At 46.6% G+C, this 26,381-nt stretch overlaps 3 protein-coding genes across 5 annotated transcripts; 2 read left to right on the top strand and 1 right to left on the bottom strand.

Moving 5' to 3' along the window:
* Positions 1–229: 229 nt before the first annotated feature.
* Positions 230–6,226, bottom strand: LOC124694529 (bromodomain-containing protein DDB_G0270170-like). Its single transcript, XM_047227505.1, has 9 exons — positions 5,945–6,226; positions 5,247–5,313; positions 5,054–5,138; positions 4,866–4,911; positions 4,679–4,777; positions 3,104–3,172; positions 2,238–2,568; positions 2,017–2,144; positions 230–1,814 (listed from the first exon to the last, which is right to left on the bottom strand). The coding sequence occupies exons 1-9, from the start codon at positions 6,224–6,226 to the stop codon at positions 975–977; spliced, it is 1,947 nt and encodes a 648-aa protein (XP_047083461.1). The 3' UTR covers positions 230–974.
* A 5,743-nt stretch (positions 6,227–11,969) lies between these two features.
* On the top strand, positions 11,970–15,291 carry LOC124701316 (nucleoside-triphosphatase THEP1). 3 transcript variants are annotated; one of them, XR_007001989.1, is made up of 7 exons: positions 11,970–12,052; positions 12,143–12,233; positions 12,685–12,769; positions 12,950–13,106; positions 13,406–13,517; positions 13,588–15,017; positions 15,152–15,291. XR_007001989.1 is itself a non-coding variant. In XM_047233364.1 (7 exons), the coding sequence occupies exons 1-6, from the start codon at positions 11,989–11,991 to the stop codon at positions 13,610–13,612; spliced, it is 534 nt and encodes a 177-aa protein (XP_047089320.1). In that variant the 5' UTR covers positions 11,970–11,988; the 3' UTR covers positions 13,613–13,637; positions 14,677–15,291. The 3 variants fall into 3 exon arrangements, 2 of the variants coding, with proteins under 2 accessions (XP_047089320.1, XP_047089321.1); XM_047233364.1 differs by having other exon boundaries at positions 13,588–13,637; positions 14,677–15,291; XM_047233365.1 differs by having other exon boundaries at positions 13,588–13,637; positions 14,668–15,291.
* A 2,556-nt stretch (positions 15,292–17,847) lies between these two features.
* LOC124701315 lies at positions 17,848–22,331 on the top strand. The gene is made up of 6 exons (XM_047233363.1): positions 17,848–17,916; positions 18,401–18,535; positions 18,711–18,796; positions 19,274–21,121; positions 21,199–21,361; positions 21,448–22,331. The coding sequence occupies exons 2-6, from the start codon at positions 18,463–18,465 to the stop codon at positions 22,092–22,094; spliced, it is 2,817 nt and encodes a 938-aa protein (XP_047089319.1). The 5' UTR covers positions 17,848–17,916; positions 18,401–18,462; the 3' UTR covers positions 22,095–22,331.
* The last annotated feature ends 4,050 nt before the right edge of the window (positions 22,332–26,381 follow it).

The following is a 26,381-nucleotide window of genomic DNA, read 5'->3' as shown; positions in this document are numbered from 1 at the left end:
TCTCTGCGGAAAGAATCGTTTTTGCTGTCCTCGTCGTCGACTGTGACTCGGGAAGAATCATGGCCAGCCACCGTCGAATCCTTGCATATCCACGGTACATCGGGCACCACCTACCAGTCCTACTCACGCTACTCCTGCCTTAATTTCTATACATGTCACACGTAGACATCAATGGCTATGCCTCTCATGTGCAAAAGAGGAAAATGGGACAGCACAAGTCGGCACAAGGTTGAAAAACAATCTAAAATGAGCCACATACAATATACTCCCTCCCATCCAGGTTTATGCAAAGCTTTGCCTAAACCAATGTGATATCAAAGATTTCAGACTACAAGTAAAGAGTAATAACATCGACATCAAGAAATAATACCACAACATAACAGGATCATCTCACAGTATGCGGGCACAACTTCGACCGAGGCTGCTACTGCTGCTCACTTGCTCAGCTCAGCCCAGCCATCGAAACACATCTGCCTGCCAGACTCCTCGCCATCATCGTCATCGTCATCCGCCTCAGCGGGAAAACGGCACAACTATTCACCTCGCATCTTCCCACCTTGTATGCTCTACTTGTTCTACTGTTCTACTATAATGTTACACATTGGATACTGCTACCCACGCGCCCCAACATTATCATCTCCAATACGATTAGAATCTGTACACACTACCTACCCTTTTACAACAACTCATTATGATTCATTCACTACGGGTCAGATCATCAAATAGCCCTGCTTATTTCACTTCCTGAGACCTTGTCTTGCCTCGCCTTGTCCAGCCCCGCTTTATTATTCTCCTCTGGCCGTGAATACAGCCGTCCTCTGAACTTCCTGGGTGCCGCTCGGTGTACTGCAGATGTCTATCAACGGGTCTGATGCTGGAGGATTTATCCCTGGAGAAGCAGGATTATGACCCGCCTTGTTTCCATCAGGGACAGCATATACTAAAGTGATCTATGTCAATGACTGCTACTGTGCTCAGAGCTGTAAAACCAAGTCCGGGTGCTTCGGGTTCGCTATTTTCCCCCTAGGCGGGGAACCACCGGCGTTTTGGCTTGGAGAAGCAGGACTGTTCTCATTCTGTGGAAACGAACCCTTTGGGTCATGAACTGCATCTTGCAAGGGACTGGTGGCTGCCTTTCCAACAACTCCATTCTGTGTCGCCTTAACACCCTCCGAAGCCAGCGGGTGCCCGTGGAGAAACCCGTTGGCTCTGCCATTTACTCCAGAGAACATCCCCAGCACTTGAGCATGCGTCATTTGCATGCCTGCTCCAAATAATCCTTGTCCAGCATACTGACCCATGGTGTTTGGCACAGCAGGGGCTATGCCGTTCATGTTAGAAGGGATTTCTTGACTATAACTCTGCTGCTGTAACGGAGGTGTTGGTCCAGTATTACCCACGCTATCACATGGCACAGTAACTCCATTTTCATACACGGGTACTTTGCTGGCAAATGTAGAGCTCCTGTCAAAGCTTGCAGATGTGGACGCCACTGACTGGCTTTTAGCTAGATGCTCTTCGCCCAGGGAATCCGCATTTGGAGATAGCTCAGAACTCCGACGGGGATCATCGCTTTTGGGTGTTATGCCGCATGGAATACTGGACTCGGTGGATGGATCAGTGGATTCAGGAACTCGAGACCACTGGGAGTTTTGAGGTGGCTCACCATCTACAACCCAACCTGGGCCAAACTTTGTCCCAGGAGGCAATACCCGTCTGATACCCTTTGCTGCTATATCCCATCCAACCGGACCAAGTTTTGCAGCAAACCGTGCCAAGCTCCGAGCATATGCATGTTGCTGTTGAAGCCCAATCTGTTTACATTACGGAAAAATATTCAGTCTAAAATAAATGACGTAGCATGTAAACATTTTTATTCTAACTCTCATTAGATTTAATCTGAAACAAATGTTAAGTAGTAACTGCAAACATTCACCAAACAGCTAAGGTGGAAAAGCTTATAAGTTACAAGTCAAGATTTTAGAATTTAATATAAGATGATCAGAATGTGCTTACTGGAAGTAGTTGTTTCCTTTCACAATCAAGGGCAGAAAACAGAGGACTATAATGTGAGTATTGTTGGTCATATGTACTCCGATTATCATCATCTAAGTAAGTAGTCTTCTTTCCATACTTCGAAGGTCCTACACGAACAAAGTAGCATTAGCCATGTTTATGATCCACAAGTATAGCTCCGCACTGTACACATGAGAAGTTTGTTACTAAGAAAAACAAACCTGAGTAAGCACCAGTTTTCTCTATTTTTTTACCACTAAAGGAACTGAATGTGTTGTGCTGAAGAATGGATGAATCTCTCATGGAGATATTTGTATTTCGAGTTCTCTCACTAGACCATCTTTTTCTTGTTTCAGTGTTGTCTGCAGATTTATTTGTTTTTACATTGGATAAATCTGGTGAAACTTCATCCTCAGCCTTCTCAGCTGGTTTCTTTAAATATTTCGGTGGCCTGCCTCTTCTCGGTGCTGTCTTCGGTTGTTCTTCTTCACTATCACTAGCCTGTCTCAAGTTCTCAAAATCCTTTTTAGCAAGAGCTTCAATAGACCGTGCCTACAGAAATGTGAACATTTTAGATAAGTAGCCAAGAATACTGTATCTTAACATACACAGAAAAATAGGTGTAAGAAGCAAAAGAACAGAAACGACTATATCTTAAAATGTCAACATTAAAAAAGGCACGCTAGGCGACAACAAAACACCTAGCGCCTAATCATGATATGTGTGCTCTTAGGCAAGATATGCACTATGCAGAGGTAAAACTAGGAATTAACGCCTAGGGCTTTTTAAACCTCAAAATATATCAGTTTTTGTGTTGTGAATGCATAATATTTTCTTACACAACGGCTTTTTGTAGGAAATCTGTTGTGGAAAAACAATAAACTTGATGCCCTGTATCTAGAGATATTATGAACAGAAGATCAGGTTACACATTTACACAGCAGTTCCCAAAGGACTGCACCTAGCAGACAAAAAATACGGCACTCATATTTTGGGCACCAAACAAACGTACCAGACATAAGGAAAGGGCTACAAAATAACATATGAGGACCAGATAATACAGCAGTACATCATAGTAAAAAAATACCTGGCGATGGTATACTGTATCGTCTGAATTGTACGACATGGCATTTGATGTAAGTAGAAATACATCATTCTGCACAGAAAAAACATAGTTATCAATAAAATATCCATGCTATGGAAGCAGACTGTTGCTCAATTATGATTTCCAGCATGTAAGACAATAATCAATCTCTCATACAGTTCAGAAATATTGACATCGTTGTTGCTGTAAATGAAACATATCAATTTCAAGATGCAGGTTCAAGATAAAAACTAACTAACAGATGTAAATCCCAGTGCAATAAACTATATCTTGCAGAAGGATATATCTACGACATGCCCAGATTCTTGGTTCTGATGGAGTACTTAGACTTTAAGACACAGGATTCGAGCAAAGTAATACACCTTCAAAGGCCTTTACGACAGACTGAATTGTAGCAGCTAAAAGCCAGCTATCAACAACAGACATAACTAACATATGCAAAATGTAGAGCTTCAATATGGAGTTTGTATTATAGAAGCTCATGAAATACCGACATTTCCTACTAAAGCTGTCAACTTAAGTAGGCACAATCCCTGTTAAAAAAAACTTAAGTAGGCATAAACATCAGCTATGGGATTATATTCTCTGCATAAATCTGGTAGACTTGCTCATTAAATTTCAGCCTCTAATGATCTAGCGTATGTTAGCTGGAAAGAATAAAGTGGAGGTTCGACTGTTAGATAGATTGATCATGTACAACATAGTAGTATATCTCTCCGGAAGTTCGGAGCATAAAGTACAGTCTTAATTAATTAGTACAAGTTGGATCTAAGGTAGTAGTAAACAATGAATGAGCTCACTGGATTTTCTTCCAGTAACAGACTACAGTATTGGACATCTTGACATCGCAACATAGGAATTCTCTAAATGCAAAACCGAAGAGTGACTCCCAGTGAGGACAATAATTCATGTAAAAAGATCCAGTGTTGGATAGATTGATCATGTACAAACTAGTAGTATAGCTCTTCCGGAAGTTCGGAGCATAAAGTACAGTCTTAATTAATTACTACAAATTGGATCTAAGGTAGTAGTAAATCATGAATGAGCTCACTGGATTTTCTCCCTGTAACAGACTACAGTATTAGACATCATGACATCGCAACAATAGGAGTTCTCTAAATGCTAAACGGACGAGTGACTCCCAGTGAGGACAATAATTCATACAAAAAGATCCGTAGTTTGGCTCTATTTAGGATTAAAGATAAATGCAAAAGCATCATGCAGACATCCGTCTCAACTATGTGAACATATTGCAATGTATCTTACACGAGAAATTATTGGCCATTGCACCCAAAATGCAGAAAGCACAACAAAACAAAACCAGTAAGCATTGAGTCTATATGTACTACATTATAAGTAACAGAGAAAAAAGAAGAAGAAAGCAAGGGTCAAGGCATTGGATTGTGCAAAATAATAAGCAGAACAACGGTCGTCTAACCTATGAAGTGATCCAGAAAATAAGGCAGCAAAGAAAAGCGGGCAGAAGCTAGCATCCAAAACAGAGCAAGTAACACAAACATGAGGCATAGACAGTACCAGAGTAGGCAGGCATCATACCTCGAACTGCTCTAAGATGGTATACGAATCGTTCAACAGCTTCTCGCGGATGGTTGCGAAGTCCATAGGATGCTCGATAAGCTCGTGGTAATCCGGAAGCTGCAGACACACAAGACATAACCAGTATCAGCATCAGCACGTCCAACATCAGAACAAGAAAGGAGCTACTCCGAGCTAAATCGCTAACCTCCTCCGGGTCGACAGGCTCCGAGTAAACTCCATATGTATCCTTCCTGGGGAGTAATAAGCAGTGCAAGAGGCAGTGAGAAACAAAGGCACGCACATAGTAGCTGAAAAAACCGGAAGCAACAAAAGGCCGAGGCTGTGGCTGGAGGGCGGAGAAGTGCAGGAGGATGATGGGGCCAGGGCACTCACTTCTGGAGCCTGTCGAGGATGAAGAGAAGCAACTTTTTGTCCGGGAGGGGCGTCCCCGTGGGCCCGGCATCCGACGCAGCGGCCCCTGCGAGCAGCAGCAGCAGCGCGAGGTGAGCAAAACTCGAGCCACGGAGAAAAATTCAAATTCTTTTAACCACCGATGCTAGCTTGGTGTTCCCTCCAAGACCCTCACCTTTCCCGGTCGCTTTCGCCGCATCCTTCTTCTTCACCGCCACCGCCACCGCCTGCTCCTCCTCGTCCTGCAGCAGTAAAGAATAGTAGCAGTCAGTTATTAGAGCTTGAGTCCTCCGCCATGAAATCTTACAAAGCTTGCGTCAAACAAGGGGTGACATAATAAAAGCGTCAAATTCCGCGCCAGCAGCAGCAACAATCTTGTCCCCGCGCGGCAGAGGCGACGACTTTTGCTGCTTTTCGTGGACAGTCGCGGGCGGCGTTAATACTCGGAAAAAGGCAGTCAAATCCGTGAAAAACTTGTCAGATCCGCGCACTGTTACCGGCAAAGGAAAGGATTAAAGCGCTGGCTGACGAGGTCAAGATCCCTGCGCGCGCCCAGGCTCGGGCAGCAGAAACTTGAATGAAAAAATAAAATCCAAACCCGCCCAAAAAAAGCAGGAGCTCTCAAAATCCCCAACCAACTGCCACTGAGCGGAGCTGATCTCCGCTCCCGCCAGATTCCCAGCCCCGCCACGGAGCGAGCCGAGCCGGGCCCCGCCGAAAAAAATCCCAACCCCGCGGGCAGGCAGATGGCAGATCCAACCACTGCAGCTCCGCATCGCCGCGTGTCCCGCGCCCAAAACCCCATGCGGGAGGCCGCAAAACCTCGGGGAATTTCACAATTGCGACGGGAGGAAGGAGGAGGGGAGTGTCGACCTCGGCGGTGCCGGAGAGGACGCTCTTGAGGCGCTTCTGGCGCCTGCGGCCGCTGGCGCCGGGCGCGTCGTCGTCGTCGTCGGAGGGGTTGCGGGGCGGCGAGGAGGCGGCGGCGGCGGGCTCGGGGCTCTGCGCCTGGAGGCGGAGGCTGCGGCGCTGGAGGTCGAGGAGGGACGGGCGGCCCTTCTTCTTGCGCTTGCGCTGCGGGGACGGGGTTTCCGCGGGGGGCGGGGGCGGCGGAGGGGGAGGGGGCGGCGGCGGGGGCTTCCGGGTCTTGGCCATCGGCGGCCCGCGACGCCGGCGGCGGCGGCGGCGAGGTGGGGCGGGCGGGGGGGGGCTGGAGGTGGGATGGCCTGGCTGGGAACGGGTCGAGGTCGGGGTCGGGGTGCGTGTGGCCTTGCGTGCGTTTGGTATTTTTCTCTTTCGGTTGGGACGGCCTCTCTCTCTCTCTCTCTCTCTCTCTTTACCCTGACATGTGGGTCCCACGCGTTAGTGAGAGATCGTACCGTGATCGGCCGGCCGGCCTCGGGCGCGTTTGGTGGGTGCTGGTGGGGCCGGCCCGCGTCTGTGCCGTGGGAGAAGCTGATTGGTGGGTCTTCCAGGATGGCTGTTTTGTAGTCGGACCGGGAGCGGTGGGCCCGCGTCCCAGTGAGTGAGGACGGCATGCCTGCTTCTTTCTTTCTTGTTGTTTCCCGCAATTTTTATGTGTTTATAAGCAAATACCGTTTTGACTTTTGAGAAGGTTAGAGTATCTCTATCCGAACTGATAAAAGTTAGAGGAGTAACGTCTCTCTATCCCTTAAATTTTTAAAATTTTCTTCTCTAATATTTTTCCCGTTTATAGCGGATCATCTATACTTAGGCACCTAAAATATTTATTACTCCCTCCGATTCATATTAATTGACTTCAATATGGATGTATCTAGAACTAAAATATATCCGGAAAATCAAATCTGATCTCGGATGCATATGCACCCGGTATGTATAAAACATATTTCCAAACCGTAAAAAATTTAGGAAAAAAATTTAGCATGTAGAGGGACATGTTCTATGTGTGCACGTAAATTTTCACCTAAAACCAACATTTTTTGTACCCTGTGTAAAAAAGGCAAATAATGCCTCAAAGAATAGACTATTTTAGCACCTAAGATTTGTCTTTTTTGCACAAGGCATGAAACATATCGATTTTTGCTGAAACAACTTTGTAAGCATGTAACATGTCAAGGTATACACAAAGAATTTTTATTTGTATTTTTCTAACATTTTTAAATATATTTAATATGCGTTTCAAATAAAGGGTGCATATGCACCCGGGTGTAGAAACACCCTGTCCAAATATATCTAGATACATTCATATTAGAGTCAATTAATATGAACCGGAGGGAGTATTAAAATCAAATTCAAAAATGTAATAAATTAAATCGTTTAAATTCAAATGCACCGAAATTAAAATTCATAAATAAAGAACTATGATTCGCATGGAGATGTGAGTGATACTCAACAAGATCATTTTGAAGATGAGTATGCATATCATTGTCCCCGATAGTTCAGTGCATGCCGAGGAATTGGTAAACCATGGTTCTGATCAACAGGGTCTCCATTTGTGATATACTGAAAGTTCTCTGGCAAATCCCCCTTATTTTCAATGATCATGCTATGTAAGATGATGCAATATATCATTATTTGCCATAGGACATGTTGTTTCTGATACTCGACACGTCCTTGAATAATTTCAAACCTCTTCGGAAGCACACTGAAGGCTCTCTCCACATCTTTTTCTTGTCGACTCTTGCATCATCGTGAAGTGAGTTTTCTTCTGTGTCTGAGGACGTGGGATTATGTTCACAAATATGTCCAATGTTGGGTAGATGTCGTCAGTAAGGTAGTAACACATCGTGTAGTCATGGCCATTGACTTTATAATTGCAAGGAGGAGATTTTCCATAAATGAGCCTAGAGAAGAGTGGTGACCTTGACAACACATTCATGTAACTGTGAGAGTCAGGCAATATAGAAAAAAATACCAAATCCATAGATCATTCTGTGCAACAGCTTTAAAAATGTTTGTTGGATCCTTGCACTGACCTTTGTGCCACCATGATCCCCATCATGCCACCAATAGGGTCGTCTACACCACATGTAGCAAATACAGCTATTGCTAACTATAACATCTTAGGATTTGGGGTTACAATAATAGAGGAGACAGATGTGTGCATTGCATTCATGCATACAAAATCCAAGGAATTTTCGCGCTTTCAAATAAAACATGTCACAGTAACTGAGGTTTCACTTGACTTGATGGAATTGAAGTAGCTCATCAAGTCAAGCGCTATAAACCTCAATGTGACCTTTGCTAAAACCTTGTTTTGGGTAGAGATGATTTGATCTATGTGTTAGATCTAATGGAACTAAAACTAACCCAATAACACATTAATCAAGGATCAACCATTTGATCTTCTACAAGATCATAGTATGGCATTCCTTGCCATAACATATGAACATATATTCAACTCCAAATCAAGTAACAATGAAATGAAGAAACTATTCTTAACTTATCTTTTCCATGTCTTAAACTAATCTATGTTCCTATCATGAACCTCATGGTATTCATTCCACTTCATTCTTGGATTCATGCCAAGGAGATCAACACTAGGTTCTCTAGTTTTCCTTATTCTACTCTTCTTTATTCAAATTATCATACATCAAAATCTTGAGAAGAGAGAGTTCTAAATCTAGTAGAGAAGCAATGCCAACACTTAAGCTAAAGTCCTTGGATATAATCCATTTCATTGAGAAGTAGTGAGGTAGTACAACCTTAAAGGAATAGAACCACATTCTTGACATTAAGAAATAAAGAAGGAACCATTAAAGCAAAGTTAGCCAAGTGGAGACTCAACCCACTTATGGCTAAGGAGATATTATGAGTATCTCATAAACCTTAGAGTAATCTTGTCTATATAAGAGACTCAAACTAAAGTGTTACACTCAAGTTATTTGAGTAAGCACTTGATCTTGGGGATGAGAGAGTAATCTTCTTAGTCAAACCTTTGGTAAGTCAAACCCTTGATCATCACCATTAGGTAACGATCATAAACCCTAAGAACTTTAAGTAAGGAGCTACTAAGAATAAGTTGATCATGACAATGATCTGATCATGCTTATGAGAAATAGGAGAATAAGCCATAAGTTAAACCTAGTATAATAAGCAGATACCATCAATCACATGAAATCATAGAGAGACTACTAAGTGAGCAACCCTAGATCATTCTCCACATCTAAGTAGTGAAACACATGAAGGATATCAAAACCTTAGTCAAGCCTCTATATAAACCTAAGTGATTCTTTGAGGTAAACATCCTATTAATGGGAGGAAGATCAAACCCTAGTCAACTTGACATAGTTCTTACACACCTAAAAACCCTATATCATATTCCAACCTATAGTTGCGTACCACTTATAGCTCACATCTCTATTTCACTTATACTTCAACTAGTGAACATAAATAAACCCTAAGACCATGACCTAAACTCAAATACAAGTAAGGTTGTTAGATGATCAATCCTAGTTTGTGCATCACTTGGGTGATCACAATTAAAACCTAGGCCACATTTGAGTTTCAAGTTATGTGCCATTAGGTAAATATAATTAGAACCCTATAATTGCACACTAGTTAATTAAATCTTATGCTTTACTTATTGAACATAAGAAAAACCTAGTGCCAAATCCTATAACTAAACCCATGTGTGGTGATTAACCACTCATCCCTATAACCAAGGCCAAACCATGATGAGAATAATATCTACTCTAGATATTTCTGGATTTTATTAAATGATAAAATAGTAATAACTTTGGAGAAGTTTTGACATAAGTTCCAAGTCCTTAGTAAATAGATGAGCACATAAAATAATAAGCAAGTGACCACATTATCAAATAATAAATTAAGTAATAAGGTCAAATCTAAATTATTTTCTCATAAAAGGAATACCAGGTAAATACCCTTATGCATCAATGATAAATTTTATAACTTAGAAAATATGATTAGAGACAAAATAAGAGAATTGGAATTATTACTAGTATCATAACAATTTGAAGATCTAGCTATATTTAAAATGCAAGTGTACAAACAATATGGTTCAGCCCAATTACCAAGACCCACTAATATTTATACCATAAAAAGGAAGTCAATTTCAAAGTAACTTAAATAGATTTGATTCCACAAGAAAAATGTAATTAAAATGAATACATAAATTCATGCCTAATTGAAATTTGGAATAAAGCTCACAACCATACAAATATAATCATATATTTGTCTTAAACAATCTTGTGACATAGTGATTCTTCTAAATAGCCAGATACCTGCAAAGTCATATTGAATTTAAATCAACAAAACATGAAATGGAATTCAAAACAGAAAAGGAAAATAGAAAGCAGAGAGGCTTACCTATCGGGCCACCGCAGCCCAGCAGCCCAGTCCAGCCACAGCCCAGCAGCCCAGTCCAGCCACAGCCCAGCACCACCTCACGTCGGCCCAGCCCACCGTAACCCTTTATGAAAATAAATGAAGAAGAAAAGCGTCTTCTTCCTCCTCCGTCCGCTCGCCACCGCGGCGATGCCAGTTGGCGACGGTCACGCCGTCGATAAGGATGACCGGACGTCGCCAACCATCTCAGAGGCTTGCTCTAACTATCTCGTGTCTGTCTTATCCTATTTCATCCCGATTTGCGCACGAATCAAACAACGACATCATCGTCGCATCCTAGCCGTCGGCGATGGCTTGCCGCCGACCCTAAGCATCCCTCAAGCTGGGAAGATCCCCCAAACCCTAGCTACCCTCGACGCCTATCCAATATCTCTCCATTCCTCTCTATCTCTCACAGTCCACTAGAGCATCTCGCCGGCATCAAGCACATTATCGATAGTGGAGGTCTCCCCAGGGTCCAGGAGGTAGCTGAGCGACACCGCCGTGTCTCGGTGAGCATCCTGGTAGAAGGAATCGAAAAGGGAGGGTTCTAGACGACGTGAATCAACCGTTCCCTTTCTCTCGGGTTTGTCGGAAAGCTTGACATTTCCGCCGTCTCCGACCACCACATTTGGTTGTACACTATTTGAATTATATTGGTTGGAACATTATTGTTCTATGAACCGATGGGGTGAAAATGGGAGAAAAAGAGGCAAATGGCAAGCGTAGACCAAAGTGCACCGGGCCTGCCCCCGACCCAAGCGAACATGTGCGACACTGAATTTTTGTTCACGACCCAACCAAATCGAACTAAAGTAGACATATTTAGTGTTCGAAATAGATCAAGCCAGATGAAGACGACCTTAGTGTCACGTATGAATGACTTGGTGGTAAAATGTGGAATTCACTCAACTCGAATTAAATTTTTAGGAGGATTGGGTTGTTGTAAAAGTTATTTCTTGCATATCACGACACATGCAAGATGCGTCGGTGGGAGATTTGATTATCTATACAAGTAAAATGTTATGTTTTTTTTTTCTTAATACATCGTTTTGATGTGTAGATGATGGGTGATGATTATCTTAAAATTGTTTGGAAAAGAAGAAAAACCGTTTATCGCGAGTAAACATTGTTAGACCCTTAAGGCCTTAACTGACTGCAATGGGCTTTCTGCACAGCCGCATCATATTGGGCCAGTATACGACGACTCTGAGTATATGTATTTTTTAGGCTAGGCCAGCAAAGGCCCATAGTGAAAAGTTTCAGAAAAGCCCATGAGGCTCTGTCGTCTGCCGTTTGGGACGCACTCACAGAACTCAGTCCGTCCCTCAAGAAAAAAAAAACACAACTCAGTCCGAACGGCGCCACCAGCCGTACTCGCCTGCGCCGCGCCGCGGCCCGCCGTGGCCACCCGCCACCGCCTCCGCCTGCCCCGATGGCCGCCGCTCCGTCGAGGTGCCTCCTCGTCACCGGCCCACCGGTAAGCAATAATTCTCTACAGCCCGCACAAAATCCTCTCCGCTCCGGTCCTCCCGCCTTGACAACCGCCTCGCTACTCGCAGGGCGTGGGGAAGACGACGCTGGCCATGCGGCTGGTGGAAACCCTCAGAGCATCCCACCCGCACCTCACTGTTCGCGGATTCTACACCCGTACTGGCCCCTTCGATCTCCGAGCCCTGATTCGTTCGCCCGTGCAGTTTGCGCCCAGAAAATTTCACTCGTCGTGCAATCTGTTTGCAGGGGAGGTGAGGGAGAACGGGGAGAGGGTCGGGTTCGAGGTTGTAACGCTCGATGGGCGAACCGGGTGGCTCGCCTCCTCCAAGATTTGCAGGTGCCTGCAATTGTTATTAAAATCCATTTCTGATGGCATCTCGGCCCCCTTTCCAAGTGATGGACATTTCAGTTCAGCTATTAGGCCACTTGTCTATGCCTCGGATTTTTCGATACAAATCTGATCTCTAAACCACAATGTACATGACACTAGTTAATTCCATCATCAGTAATTTGAAGAATCTAGAAGATTTTGGCACACCTGTGCCATGCGGAGTAACAATCAGTTAGAATCTGATAGCCAACAAACAGTACTATTTTCACCTACTTTTGCATCTCTGTGTGCCTAGTTTTTTTCTCATGTTACTGCACATCTGCTAATCAAGCTCAGTGAAAAGATTTAACCTATGGCCTATTTTATATTTATGTCCTCTTGTTTGTACCTTTATGTGTGCTCATTGACCTCTTTCTTACTAGCCGATCATATAATCTAAGCTTGTGGTATCTTGCAGCCCTGAATCTCTTAGATGGCCTACTGTTGGGAAGTACAAAGTAGATGTAGCATCTTTGGAATTGCTGGCATTGCCTGAGCTGCAGGTAGGCAGTTCTGAGATATTCCAGTTCTAGTATTTTCTCGAGGATCGTATTTGTTCATGTATGCTGGACATGTGGATGTTAGTTGTTTGAAAATCCTGCACGATTTAGACCATTCCGTTAGATCACCATTTACAATCCGAATTGGAGGTAATGGCTCTGTATTTCTTCTTGACTTGTCAGGTCAAACAAGACACAGATCTCTTCATCATTGATGAAGTGGGTAAAATGGAGTTGTTCAGTCCAGAATTTTTCCCCGCTGTGATGAGAGTTATGGAGTCCAACATCCCTGTGCTAGCCACCATACCAATACCAAGATATGGCCGAGACATTCCTGGAGGTACCTTCTTTTACTAATTGGTAGCTGGAAACAAATGTTATTGATTGCTAAACTGTACATGATGTTGTGTAAATACCATTGTCTCAGCTACCTTTTAATACCCAGTTCAGTCATATGCACTTTTTATTAAATGCTTGCTACGCTGTATTCAACTGTTCTATGCTATACATCCATATCTCCAGCATGGGGAAATTTTTGGTTTTACTATCCTATGGTTTTCTTATATACGCACGCGAGTCAGTAATCTGACCATGTTTCTTTCTTGGACCATGACTAAACATTCCTCCAATGAAATACAGTCGCAAGGTTGAGGAATCATCCTGGAGCAGATGTTTTCACCATAAATACTGCTAATAGGGATACCATGAGGGAGAGTGTCTACAATCAGTTGAGCAGATTGATGCAGAAGAGGTAATTCCTGATGCATGAATTTGGAGCAGATTGATGCAGATGTAATTCCTGATGCATGAATTTGGAGCAGATTGGAGCAGCTGTTCTCACCTTAAATACTGGTAAAAGGGATAACAGAGGGTATGTACTGATGTACAATCCTTTCAGCAGATTGTGTGATCTTGTTAGTCTTGCATAATGCAGAAAACTACATCTTTCTTTAAGCAATAAATGTAGTAAAGTAGAGATTTTACTTCAGTAATTGCCCACCATTTGCTTGTCACACAGTCTGGTTGTGTCTTGTGTACCTGAATGGCTGGGTCATCTTTTATACACCGACTATGGATAGACAGAGGTTAAGTTATTTTCATATATGTTGCTGGTTAATCTGAATATATAAGAAGCACATTCTTCATCCTCGTTATTTTCCTATGGTTTGTCAATCATGGATACAGATTCGACCACAACAGCTATACCTTGTACTGAAGCATTTACTGACCTCTACAAATGTCACATGATATGCAATTTTTTTTGCTAATAGGCCATCATTGCTTTGCATATAGTGGGCGCATGAATGATAACTCCAGCTTGGGTTTTCCATCCCCAGTGTACATTTCACATCATTTGAGGAATTTCTTGTTATTGTTTAGTCCTTTTTGTTTTTACACTTGCACTGTTGTAAAAGATTGCCAAATAGCTGAGATGACTATCTAAATGAAGAGTACAAATGCATATGGCATAACTTGATAGACACTTCAAAGCATATCCCTGCCAAAAGAACTTGTGGCTTCTCCATGTGAATGTTTACAAACACCAATGACCAATTGAGTTGCAAATATTTTGAGATGATTGAATTCTGGTCCTGCGAGTGGTGACACGTTCTATTCCTTCCAGATGTTTGTTTGATGAAAGACTGGCCAATTACTATAACAGTCTTTCTCATTCTTAGTTACCTGAATTTTATTTAAATCTCAGTTGCCTAAAGTTGCACGCCATCTAGCCTAAAATTACAGTAATAACTGGAATATTTATAAGCAATAAATCTCATTCTTAGTGAGGATGGTGGTTTAGAAATGTGACTGCCCAGGCAACTATTAATAGATAATCCCTTCGTACATCGTTGATCAAAATAAATCTTATTTGAGATATGTTTTCTGATTGTTAAGTGCAGTGCATGCAGATCCCAGTCCATTCATTAAAAAAGAGCAGACTGGTTTTATATATCAAAATGATGCAGCAGCAGTCATGCACAATGATCACACCTATAAAGAAACGAGAGTATTTGATAAGATGCATGTATAAGTTACCGCCTGGCATGACAAAGATGATAGATGGGTTCTTGCTCCTACATTTGCTATTCTTCTGGTGTTCTGTACCACTACTGCTTAGACACCATGTAATGCAGTAGGCCTTGCCCCAGAAGCAGGCAGCAACTTCACGTGCCACACATGTTTCTGTGGGCTCTTGATCTGGATGATCAGCAGGAATTTTCACCCGAAGATGCACAAGCTTTCCATTGAGGTGGGCACAGAATTAAAGCACACTGTACTGATCATGGCCCCCCTTTACAACCTACGAGCCCCGGTTCATCTTTAATCCCCTGCAGAAAGACGATGTGCCATTAAACGCCAATGCTCAGAGTTTGCTTATATTAGGAAGCAGCAAGTGATTCGAGGACCATCTGGGCAGATCTTTCCAGTTTTAACTATTGGGAGCTCCTTTACACTTGTTGGCAATGCTTTCGAAGGCAGAAAGCTTTGAAGCAAATCTCCCAAGAGATTTGGCGGTCTCTTTATATATATGCATTGTGAGTTGCTTCTACATGCAAAACTATGCATTATGCAGATTTGCGGACGGAATATATGTAAGCTGGACCTGGAAGGAACTGAAGAAGGTTCCCTGGACAAGTTCATGCAGGTTTGTTGAACCTATCAGCCTGATAATTATGGCGTTCCAGTTTCGCAGCCTTGAATTCAGTCTCCATGGTCATTTGTGACAAGCAAACAACTCTCAGCTGGCTAACTCATAAATAGTTGCTCTTAAGATAATGCTGCTGAAGAGATAGACTAATCTTTGTTTCCCTAGGTCGACAGCACAGCGATTTGCCTTATCGCCCTCTGCTTTAGGCAATGTGGTGAGGGGCAGGGGAGTGGTACTGATTCGATGGGGAACCCCACCATGTGATCACTCTTGATCTAGGCGGGGTCACAAGGTTAAGTAGTTTAGCTCCCAGTCTCAGGCATGATTCTCTCCTCCTTTTCCATTGCTTAGTTTAGGTAAGGAGCAGCAATGGTTAACTCCTTGGATATGATTTCCTTCCCTCCTCCTTTGCGTTGCTTAGTTTAGTGATTAGGAATGATGGCCGTGCATGCGCGCACGTCATGCCGTAGCCCCAAACCCGAACTAAACAACAGAAAGAGGGTTGGTCTCTACCGAAAGTAGTGGTATGTTGCTCTTCTGTATTGTACACTATTATGGGTAATGATGCTTGAGATACCCAGCATAAAAACATGTTTTTGCCCCTTCAGTAAGCTTGTGGAATTTCATGCCCCTATATGTATCTTGACACCAGCAAGTTGGTACATCTCTGAATCTGGCCTTTCTGTGTATTAGCGATGGATCCATGCATAACAATATAACATGCTTGCATAATCTCATAGCGACCTTTCAATTTCTCTTTATTTGATCTTTCAAAAATAATCTCATAGTCCTTTTAATTTTTCTTTATCAGCTGCCACGGATGAAGTGGAGTTCTGGGGCCAACAAGGTTATGCAACCGCAGTATCTGCGTCAGTTGGGCGGTTGGGCGAGACATGTATACCGGAGCTAGCAGAGAATTAAGATGACTCGACAATAATACAGTGCCTGCATGCCCACCACTGCATCACCATCATCATACACTATAATGGAGGAGTACCACCCGATCTATGCGGCCCTTTGTATTATCACTAACTAAACCCCAAGGCCAGCCAGCTCCGTCAGCAGAAGTAAACAAGGGCAGAAACAAGGAGCTGTTGGTTGCTAAGCCGGGTCAAGAGAAGACGCGCATGTGCATGTGCAAGCGGCTGAGCGTCACAACCAACATCCGATGTCAGGGAAAATCTTTCACGCATCGCACGTCGCCGTCGCTCGTGGGGCGCTGCTGCCGCACGACACTGGTCCGGGATCCGACGGCGCGGGCGTACCCGCTGCCTGCCGGGGAGGAGAGCGCCATTGAATGCGGCCGGTGCTCAGCGGCTGCGCGTGCGCGGCCACCAGCAAACAGCCCCCGTGGCGCTGCTCCTTGGTGTTGCTCGGTGACGGTCGTGCTCATCTGCTCGGCAAGGTTTGGGCCGGAAGAACATACGCGTCGCGCCTGTGATGCGATGGTGATACGTAGGCGTACGGGTATGCGGTACCTTGCTTCTTCTGCTTATTATCGCCTGCGGCTTTGGGAGTTGCCTTGTCAGCATCATGAACTCTGGATACGCTACTGATGGAAACAGAGGCATAATGGCAGGTGCATCGTCCCCAAACAGAACCGGTGTTTCTAAGTAAGCTGGGATGCAGTACATGGATCTGTGTGCAGGCTATACGTGTTTCAGCCGCCCAAATGTGGGCATTTTCCTAACTGGTCATCGTGGATCTGCGGTACGGATTTGGGTGCCTGGAAGGAATGATTCTCCGGCTACTAGGTAATATTTAACGAGGAACGGAGACATGTCGTCCAATTCCCACATGATTGATGGTGGCCAGCGTGCACAGGACTGTCCGCTTGCGAACCGAACCGAACAGAACTGACGAGACGAGGTGGTTACCAAAACGGCGCCAAATGGAACGGCCTCGTGCGCGCGGAAAGCGTGTGCCGCACCAACTACAGAGTCCTCGCATCGCATCGCACAGCCAAGCTGTCCTCCTCTCCTTCAAGCCGCTGATAAAATTAAAAACACTCCAGCTCCAATTCTGTCAAAAACATCAGTATCCTGCATCCGTTGAACCCTTCCGAGAGGTATAATCAGCACCCAAATCAGTATTAGCTGAGGGAAGATGGCGATGATGATGATGATGGATAGATAATTACGGCCAAGGAAAACCCAAGCCAAAAGGAAGGTGGGTGTGGGTGAAGGCTTTCGCTTTCCCGGCTGTTGCTTTCCCTCCGTATCCCGTTCGCTCATGCATGGGCGCTGGCCTACCCGCAACTACTATACTACTCCCGCCATTACCTCTGCCCGACCGAGTGCTCATCCTCCCCTGCCTCCTCCTCAAGAAGAAGCAGCAGCTCTGCGTACCTTGCGGCACCTCCTACCTATTCTCTACGGCCAGAGAGCAGTGCCCAGCGGAGAAGACCGCCCATCCCTTTCCTGGTCGCCGGGCGCGCGAGCGGCGGTTCGCTGGGCGGGAAGGTCGTCGGATGAGCCGCGCTGCTTTCGACGATCCATCGGTTCGTTCCTTGTTCATGCTTGGGTTTTGGTTTCGTTTTTAACATTGGTTTTAATTCTGTGCCTGGTTGCTTCCTTGTTCTTGGAGAAAATGCGTGTGATCTGCGTGCACGTGGTGGGGGTTCACCTCAATTACACCCCCACCATGTTGACGTGTTCGGACCATAATTCGCTCCTGTTCATGTGTTTGTTTAATCCTCCTCTGCTTTGCTTACAATGGATCCTCCTCTGATGACTCCATGGTGATCAGGAACTTGGCCTCTCCTATTTCCTCTGTGATCTTTTCTTCTCTCCCCGGGGTATTCCTTGCGTTTTTTTTTGTTGCTTTTGAGGATTGATTTTGCTCTTGCACATTAGTTTGATTGATCCTGTTTTTCAGATGCAAGAAAAACAATAGTCGGACTGCTAGTTGATCACGAAAACTACTCTGAGGCAGACATACTTTCTGCAGAAGAATATGACACGGTGTCTTGCACGCTTTTACAGGATAGCGAGGTCCTCATCTTGCCAACGAAGCGTATTGCTGGATCCCTGTGGCGGTTGCAATCATGATGCAGTACCTTGACTTCTCCCATGCCAGCACCTCCAGGAAGTGGACCAACAAGCGGCAGCCCGGCGAAGGTATGCATGCTGAATTCGCTATTCATTCCATCTTGACCTGAAATTTCTGGATCATCAATTGTACGATTTGAACGGAAAGAGCCGAGTAGAGTAAGGCATTTCGCAGCTATTTCTCCGTTGGTGATTGGATTTACACCAAATTTAATTCATCGGTGCATCGTTTTTGGGCTTGCAGGGTTTGATGCTCCGAGGAACAGCGTGGAGTTCGCCATGGAGGCACCCCACAGCTACGGCGTCTTCCAAGAGGATGCCTCAGCCTCGGTGAGTCTTGTACTAGCAGTACAATCTCGTCACTGTTCATTCCATCAGAGTGATTCATTGCATCCTCTTCTTCCCCAATTTGTAACTGGTACCTGCCTTTTCTCGGTCACAAACCGTTCATTTCCTGAGTGAAAAGAGAGCCCAAATTAGCTAGGTAGATCTTTCTTCACAGCCTAGGTGCCTACTATTCTGCTGTCTGTACTGCCTTGGACTCTTGGCAACTCTGCTGCTAGGTGTACTTGTACCTGACTGTTGTTGCATCAGAAGACAGCGCAGAACATGCATTAATAATGGTGTCAAACAGTCGACCCCCATCTACTGTTTGGTAGTATAAACACATTGCCTTAATTACACATCTAGCTATTCTCTGCATCATCATTGCCATGTTCTCCAAGGGTGATCATGCCATGTTAAGTTGTTGGTATTGCTGGAACATTTGAAGCGTGTCCTGATCAAGTTTCTTGTGATTCTCTGCAGTACTCTTGCAACAACAACATGAGGCAGCACCCAAAAGCCTCTGCTCCAATCAAGAAGCTGATCCATGAGGACATATCCTTCAGATCGAGCGAAGGGCACAAGAGAGTACCCAGTGTGATCGCCAGACTGATGGGCATGGACTCGCCTCCTCTGAATTCAGCCACTGCCGAGATCATCACAACCCACTCAGACGATAGACGGCAAGAGACCACCACAAGATCAATGTCAAGGAGAGAACGAGATCCTGCCGAGACGATCGCAACCAAGCATGTCTCCTTCGTGCAGCAGAAGAATTCTGCCCGCCACGCGCCGAAACAGGAAATCCGCGCCTTGGACGACGAGGAGGAGAGGGAGATTCTTGGGCAGCTGAGGAAGACGAGTAGCAGTGGTGCTGGTGAGGAATGGAGCAAACAGCCTCCCCGAGAGCACCCGCAGGAGGAAGAGCTGCAGAAGTTCAAGAAGGAGTTCGCGGCATGGCAGGCCAACAAGGTGCGGGAGCAATCGAGAGCACTGGAGCTGGACTACCGGCATGTCGACGAGGAGGAGGACGGCGGCGGCAGGTGCTCGGAGATCGTGCCATACAGGTACCACCAGCAGGAGAAGCAGCACAGAGGAGGGAGAGATGGTAACAGGCGTGTGCACGACGAGGTCGATGGCGATGCGCATTGGAGAAGGAGGAGCAAGGATGGGGGCAATGGCGGCCCCTCCATCTCAGGGAGCCGGACGTTCTCTCTGACGAGCGCCGCGGAGGATTGTTCTTCGACGAGGCTGCCTCTCTCGAGATTTTACTACGAGGAGGAGGAGAAGCCGCTGTCGCCAGCGAGGATCGTGATCCTGAAGCCCTGCCCGGAGCTGAGCGCCGACGACGTGGACGAGTCGTCGATGGGGTCGCCGGAGCTGATGAAGAACGAGAACAACATGGAGGCGTTCCTCGAGGAGGTGAAGATGCGGCTCAAGATCGAGCTGGAAGGCCACATGGCCTCCGACGACAGAGCGGCGGACCGGTGGGCCGACCCGAAGCAGATTGCGCGGAACATAGCCGACCAGATCAGGGAGACCGTCACCATGGACATGCACCACCCGGCGCTGGTGCGGTCGGAGTCGACGCGGTCGTACCGCAGCAGCGACGTGCAGAGCCAGATGGACTACATCTGCAGAGACGCCAGGAAGCAGCTCACCGACAGGCTGAGGAACGTGCTCAGGAAGGAGCCGGAGACCGATCAGCCGGCGTTCGGCTCTCACAGGCGACGGGCCGCTGTGTCGACGGCGTCCCCGTCGTGGTTCGAGGAAGAGCCGAGGCCGAAGCCGACGAGCCCGAGACGCGAAGTGGCGGCAAGGAAGAGCAGTAAGAAGATCAGGAGCAAGGAGGAGAAGAAGCGCGCGATCGAGTCGTCGGAAGTCAGGTCCTTCAGACATGGGTGGTACAAGAACTCGCCTGCAGTGGCAGCCGTCGAGTCGTCCGACGAGGCGGCGTCGCCGAGGAACCTGATGAGGTCGTTCTCGGCGCCGGTGTCGGGGACCTCAAACTTTGTGAAGCTCCTCTCGGAGGGAGAGCCACGGGTGCTCGCTGGAGCGCGGATGCAGAGTAAGCACGATGGGCACGGGTACAACGGCACGCCGCCATCGCCGGAGGAGAAGCTACCGAAGGGTAGAAAGGACGCATTGGGCATCAAGGGCAGGGTGTCCAACCTGAGACAGAACCTGGGGCTGAGAGGGCTTCTCTTTGGCAAGAAGCTCCACTCGGCCGCAGTTGACGAGTCATCGTCGTCGTTCTTCCTCGACGACTTCCCGCCGATCGGCACGCTGGTCACTGCCCCCTCCGTCCTCATCCACCCCGGCGTCCTGCAGGTGAGACATCGCCGTGATCGGTCGAACACATTTCTATCTTAGAGCGAGTGCGATTGATCTGACATGGGAATGTTCAGGAGAACTCCACCGAGGTACCACCTAGCCCGGCGTCGTGGTGCAGCAGCCCGCCTGACGAGATGATGATCAGGGGAGGTTACCCGAGCCCCGTCTCACCATTGGAGGCTTCCTTCAGCGGGCGCCGGTCTCCCTTGAAGCCGGCGACGAGCTCGAGTGATTCTGGTAAGCACTATCTCATCTCTGAATTTACTTCAACGCACAATGCAATGCTCAGAGACGATGTTTCTGACGAAATAACTTGGTCTCAGAACCAGGCAATGTTCATCCGTGGTTGGAGCGAGAGCAAACCGAAGAAGTTCCACAGACAAGTCCAGCGCTGCAGGATGACAACGAAGACGATGACACCGCCGAGACAGATCACCCGATGAAGGCTTTCATCAGGGCTGTCCTGGTCGTCGCCGGCATGTACGGGCAGAGCCAGCACTCTGACCACTTGTCATCAACTTCCCAGCTGATCAAACCGATCCCCACGTGTGTGTTCGAGGAAGTGCTCTCCTCCGCCTCACCTCCGGATGTCGGCGCCTCCCACTCCGACGTCGACCACCAACTCCTGTTCGATCTGATAAACGAGGCGCTGCCAGGCGCTGTCCGCGGCACAACTACACTGTGCACCTTCAGCAAGTGGTATGCCGCGCCGAGGAGAGCCCTGAACGGCAAGAGGCTGCTGGACGGGCTGTGTAAAACCGTGCTGGCGCGGGTGGAGCCACCGAGCGACGACGAGCCGTCGCGGACGAGCTCTGTCGACGGGCTGATCGAGCGCGACATGAGCATGTTCCCGTGGATCGGCGTGTTCCGCGACGACGTGGACGGCCTGGGGGAGGAGATGGAGGCGGAGATCCTGTCGGAGCTGGTCGACGAGACGCTGTGGGACGTGCTGCTCAACGTAGGGGACTGACTGACGGAGTGATGGGGTTGCTGTTGTGGTGGACATGCATACTTGTACATTTTGGGGTTTTTTTTTTTGTTCTTCTTCGGTTTTTTCGGAGTGCTTTTGCCGAATGTGTGATGAGTTCTCGATGAGTGAGAATTGGGGAGTGCGACTAAGTTTGTGGGTGTGGAAGGATACCAATCTGTACTGAGAAAATGCATAATGAAGCAAAAAGAGACTGAATATGAAAAGTTTCTTTATTCATGACACGAGTAGTGGACTAGTGGCAACATATGAAGCAGGTCAGCAGCTAACGGAGTTGAGAACGATCTTCAGGCGGTGCAGACAACGCAGGTGCAGGTCGGGCCGCAGGTGCAGTCGGCCCTGCCGGCGCCGTCGCCGGTGCCGAGCCTGCCGCACGAGCACGGGTTGCAGGAGCAGTGCTCGCCGCAGGTGCACATCGTGTGCGCCGCTGCCGCAGGGTTCACCGGCACCGCTCCGCCGCTGCTTGATTTCCCCGCACACCTGTCAATAGAAATGCAGAGCAGCCCTCCGTCAGATACATCAAAAGCAGAGGATGATCGTGTGAGCCTGGGAGGAACTTGGGGAGTTAAGGGTCTGTTTGGATCGTAGCCGGCCACTGCCAAGCCAAAATTTTGGCGTTGACTGCGGGCGTGGGCGCTCGTTTGGATTGACGCCAACTTCTTAGATCCCTGCCAAAATTTTGGTTCCTGCGTTCACTTTTCAGCCAGCTCCTGGGCGAAACAGCGGCGGCAAAAAGGTTCGCCAAATAATTGGCGCGCCCCAGTTTTGGTAAGGCTGACCCGGGCACCATCCAAACAGGCCCTAAAGGCCACCGTGCCTGCAAGCGGCGCCGCCGAGACACGGCAAGGCGCAGCCACACTTGTCGTCGCAGGGCATGGTCGCGATCCGGGTCGGGGGACGAAGCTTTGGTCTCCAGCGGAGTGCAGAGGATTTCCGTGCAGTTTTAAGCTTGCCACGAGAGAGGCGAGAGGGGATGCCTAGACGGACACATTTGCATGGACGCCAGGTGGGTGTCCACTTGGCCGCTCCTGGTGTAGCGGTGGCAGCTGCTGAGCCGGCACGTGTTCGCTAGCAGCTAAATTGGTCCTCTCGGGAAAGACGAACCGGTAAGAGAGATAACAGGAGGCGGCGGAAAAAGCAAAACCTTCTAGGTTTCGTTCTTCTCATCGGCGATATCGCTGGTCCGCTCCACCTCCGGTGGCTATGGAGGTGTGGCGGATCACGGTTTCTTGCTGGTGGGGAGTTTTCGTTTTTAATTTTGTTTGCTTTTCAGTCTTTTTTTTGGATGGTGAGGCGGCGGTTGAAGTCAGAATAAGGTTCTTCCCGTCATATCCTCGCTCCGGTGGTGCATCTAGCGCCGATGGAGGGCGCGTTGAGTTGTGTGCCCGTCGGATCTTCTGGGATTCAGTCAGTTTTCGTGTTTGTTGGTGTGATTTCATATCAGTCTCTTTCGATCTGTGGTTGTCATCATTGGTGATGATTGCTGCTCTGGTCCTTTGGGACCTTAGCACGATGACTTCCCGTCTGTCTTGTTGTATTGTGATACAAATTCATTCTAAAGGGAGGCGAACTTCTGACGAGCGGAGCGAGGCGGATCGATGCCACCGTCTATATATACCTCTTGTAAGCCGTAGGCTAGGCTTCATCAGATTATAAGATATCCCACGGCGTTTGAAAACACTCCCCGATTTGCTGCTGGCGCCCGTGGTTTTTTTCCCTTCTATGTTGAAAGGGGTTTTCCACGTTAAAATTTTGTGTCCCCCGTGTTCCTTTATCGTTCTTCTTATTTGCTTGTTGCGTTTGTAACATGTCTACTACAACAAGCTCTATTACGACAAGATTTGCCTGACTCCAACGATGGAGGGGCGAGGACAGCGGTGTGCCCTCGGCTCGTGCTAGTGTCTGTAGTCATCGCTAGGTGGTCTAAGTACCAATATGTAATTTTCTTTACTTTTTGGGCTATTTGTACTACCGTTGATGATTATTAATAGATCGGTGGATTTCTCGCAAATTTTTTTTGGTCCTCTCGGGGCATACTCTGTGGGCATCGATGCACAGGCTGGGATCCCTCTCTCATTTTGAATAAAAATTGCGCATCCTTCAATCCTGGCCGGCCTTTGGGCCGGACCGAAGAAAGCCCAAAGATTGAAATCTAGGCTCGATCCGACCAAAATCCTATCGAGCCGGCATGATGTGGGCTGGCTCTTTTCCTTGTACGTTTTTGAACTACCCATGCATACCCTTTGGGCCAACATATTTGGGTCTAGGTTCGAAAATTTTAGGCTAGGCTTTCCATGCCTAGGTATGATGTGGCGCACGCCCAAACAACCTTTCAACTATGAAGTGGACATTATTTGGTGGTCTCGGTTGCATTACCGGGTACTAGTAAGTGCTTGTTTGGAAATATGTAATTTTAGTTTTAGGCTGAACAAATGCAACCCACATGTGTTTGGTTGCTAGGTTGTTACTATTTGGAGCACATTGTAGTTCTTTACGGACAATAAGAGGTAGGTGAGAGAGAGAGAGAGAGAGAGAGAGAGAGAGAGAGAGAGAGAGAGAGAGAGAGAGTAGGATGTAAGGCAGGGAGCCACCGAGACATGGAGACACAAGTTACCCATCTTCGAATGTCACGGAGGTGGCGAGACCCTACCGATGTATAATTCACTATAATGATCAGCGTTTATAATAATGAGATTGTGCTGTTATGTGGACCTCAAGAGCTCCTAGGATGAAACTTATAAAGGCACAAAGATCTATGGTTTATATGGAAAAGTCTTAGCCGGACACTACAAGTTCTATCCTAACACGAAATACATATTGCCGTCCACGGTAAGTATTCCACTAGGTATAGATCGATATGTATCCTACTTGCGTACTCCTAGCCGGACTTTCCACCTTGGTCAATCAGAAAATGGGCTGCTCGGTTAGGCCATAGTCCCAACGACCATCTATGGTCCACCAAGACATGCCGGTATAAGACTACGTCGTGGATATACCCATTTAGCATATCCCAACACATACACAAGTGGCATTTTCTCACCTCTTTAAAAATGGGTGAGGTTACCATACCACACCACGGACTAACATACACAACATAGAACAATAACTAACAAGCATACTACAGAGCAGGTAGAATTGCCTATGTTTTGCCGAAACATCGATTAACTTCCGTTTCAGCGAATTCCGGGTAGTTAGTATGTCCTATTTTTAGGAGAGTTCATACCGAAACTTTCTATGTACTCGACATACAGTTCTAACATTTTTTTCTTATACCGTGCAGGTGATCATGGATGGAAGGATCGTGAATAGATATTTGGCAGCCGTTGTGGTCGAGATGCAAAGAGAGAATCACATGAAGATAAAGTGTTCGTGTCGAAAATGCTAAATAAAGGTTCTTGTTCAACCTCTTTGGTGGCAGCGTGAAGTCGCACCTACTAAGGAATATGTTCATGGATGTTATTATCGTCGATGAGGCAGAAAATATGGAAGTGGAAGAAAACGATGACGAGGGGCCAGAAGGAGTATGGAACGGAGAGGCTCCCGAAGATGAAGAAGATGACGAGCATGAAGAAGGAGATGTCGGGTATGTAGAAGGAAATGCCAAAGATGAAGGAGAGTTTGAACATGGATAAGACTAGGGCTCGCCGAATCCAACGTGACATTAATCATGCATGACCCTTATGTTCAGGACCAGCTTCGCAAGAAGATGATTAATGCCAGAGTTTCTTCCAGAGAGGACTCACAAACTCTATTCTATAGGCACAATGACACGCTTTCTCAGATTTTCATCATTCTTTTCTAATTTGTCTCTTTGAATTGTTTTGCGTAGCGACCAATGTGTTCTCATTGTTTTGGACTCGGTGAGTCATATACGCGAAAAAGACTACCCTGGAATCAATATGTACCTGAATGATGATCTTGCCGGCTTCCACATGATGGGATGCTATATCAGAAGAGTTCAAGGCTAACATAGTAGGATAGCATTCGGCTACAAAACCGACTTCTGGTGCCTAAGGCAACTAACAAACAGTGTGAGGGATGGCTACTACGTCGTCCTTCACATTCGGGAGTTTGAGCGGGACATTTAAAGACTCCATATGCACAGTAATGCCCTAAAATGGGGAAAAGACTATTCAAACTATACGGATAAAGTTCTGAGGATCGAGTTCTATCGCATCCATCAACAGCTAGCTAGAATCATCTACGGAGATATCTGCCTAAACAACAGTATCTTACATGCCGGTGAAAGAACATCTCTCATATTATGTT

This window comes from Lolium rigidum, chromosome 3, assembly GCF_022539505.1.
Source record: "Lolium rigidum isolate FL_2022 chromosome 3, APGP_CSIRO_Lrig_0.1, whole genome shotgun sequence".
Lineage (NCBI taxonomy): Eukaryota > Viridiplantae > Streptophyta > Magnoliopsida > Poales > Poaceae > Lolium > Lolium rigidum.
This window is presented reverse-complemented; position numbering and strand designations above follow the sequence as displayed.

Bases quoted from the DNA above. Each gene is read 5' to 3' on its own strand.
- LOC124694529 (XM_047227505.1), bottom strand. From the start codon at position 6,226: ATGGCCAAGACCCGGAAGCCCCCGCCGCCGCCCCCTCCCCCTCCGCCG. The intron at 5,314-5,944 runs GTCGACACTCCC...TTACTGCTGCAG, and splicing joins TCCTCTCCGGCACCGCCGAG to GACGAGGAGGAGCAGGCGGT. The intron at 3,173-4,678 runs GTATGATGCCTG...TTTTCTGTGCAG, and splicing joins CCATCTTAGAGCAGTTCGAG to AATGATGTATTTCTACTTAC.
- LOC124701316 (XM_047233364.1), top strand. From the start codon at position 11,989: ATGCGGCTGGTGGAAACCCTCAGAGCATCCCACCCGCACCTCACTGTT. The intron at 12,770-12,949 runs GTAGGCAGTTCT...TTGACTTGTCAG, and splicing joins TGGCATTGCCTGAGCTGCAG to GTCAAACAAGACACAGATCT. The intron at 13,518-13,587 runs GTAATTCCTGAT...AATTTGGAGCAG, and splicing joins AGCAGATTGATGCAGAAGAG to ATTGGAGCAGCTGTTCTCAC.
- LOC124701315 (XM_047233363.1), top strand. From the start codon at position 18,463: ATGATGCAGTACCTTGACTTCTCCCATGCCAGCACCTCCAGGAAGTGG. The intron at 18,797-19,273 runs GTGAGTCTTGTA...GATTCTCTGCAG, and splicing joins AAGAGGATGCCTCAGCCTCG to TACTCTTGCAACAACAACAT. The intron at 21,362-21,447 runs GTAAGCACTATC...ACTTGGTCTCAG, and splicing joins GACGAGCTCGAGTGATTCTG to AACCAGGCAATGTTCATCCG.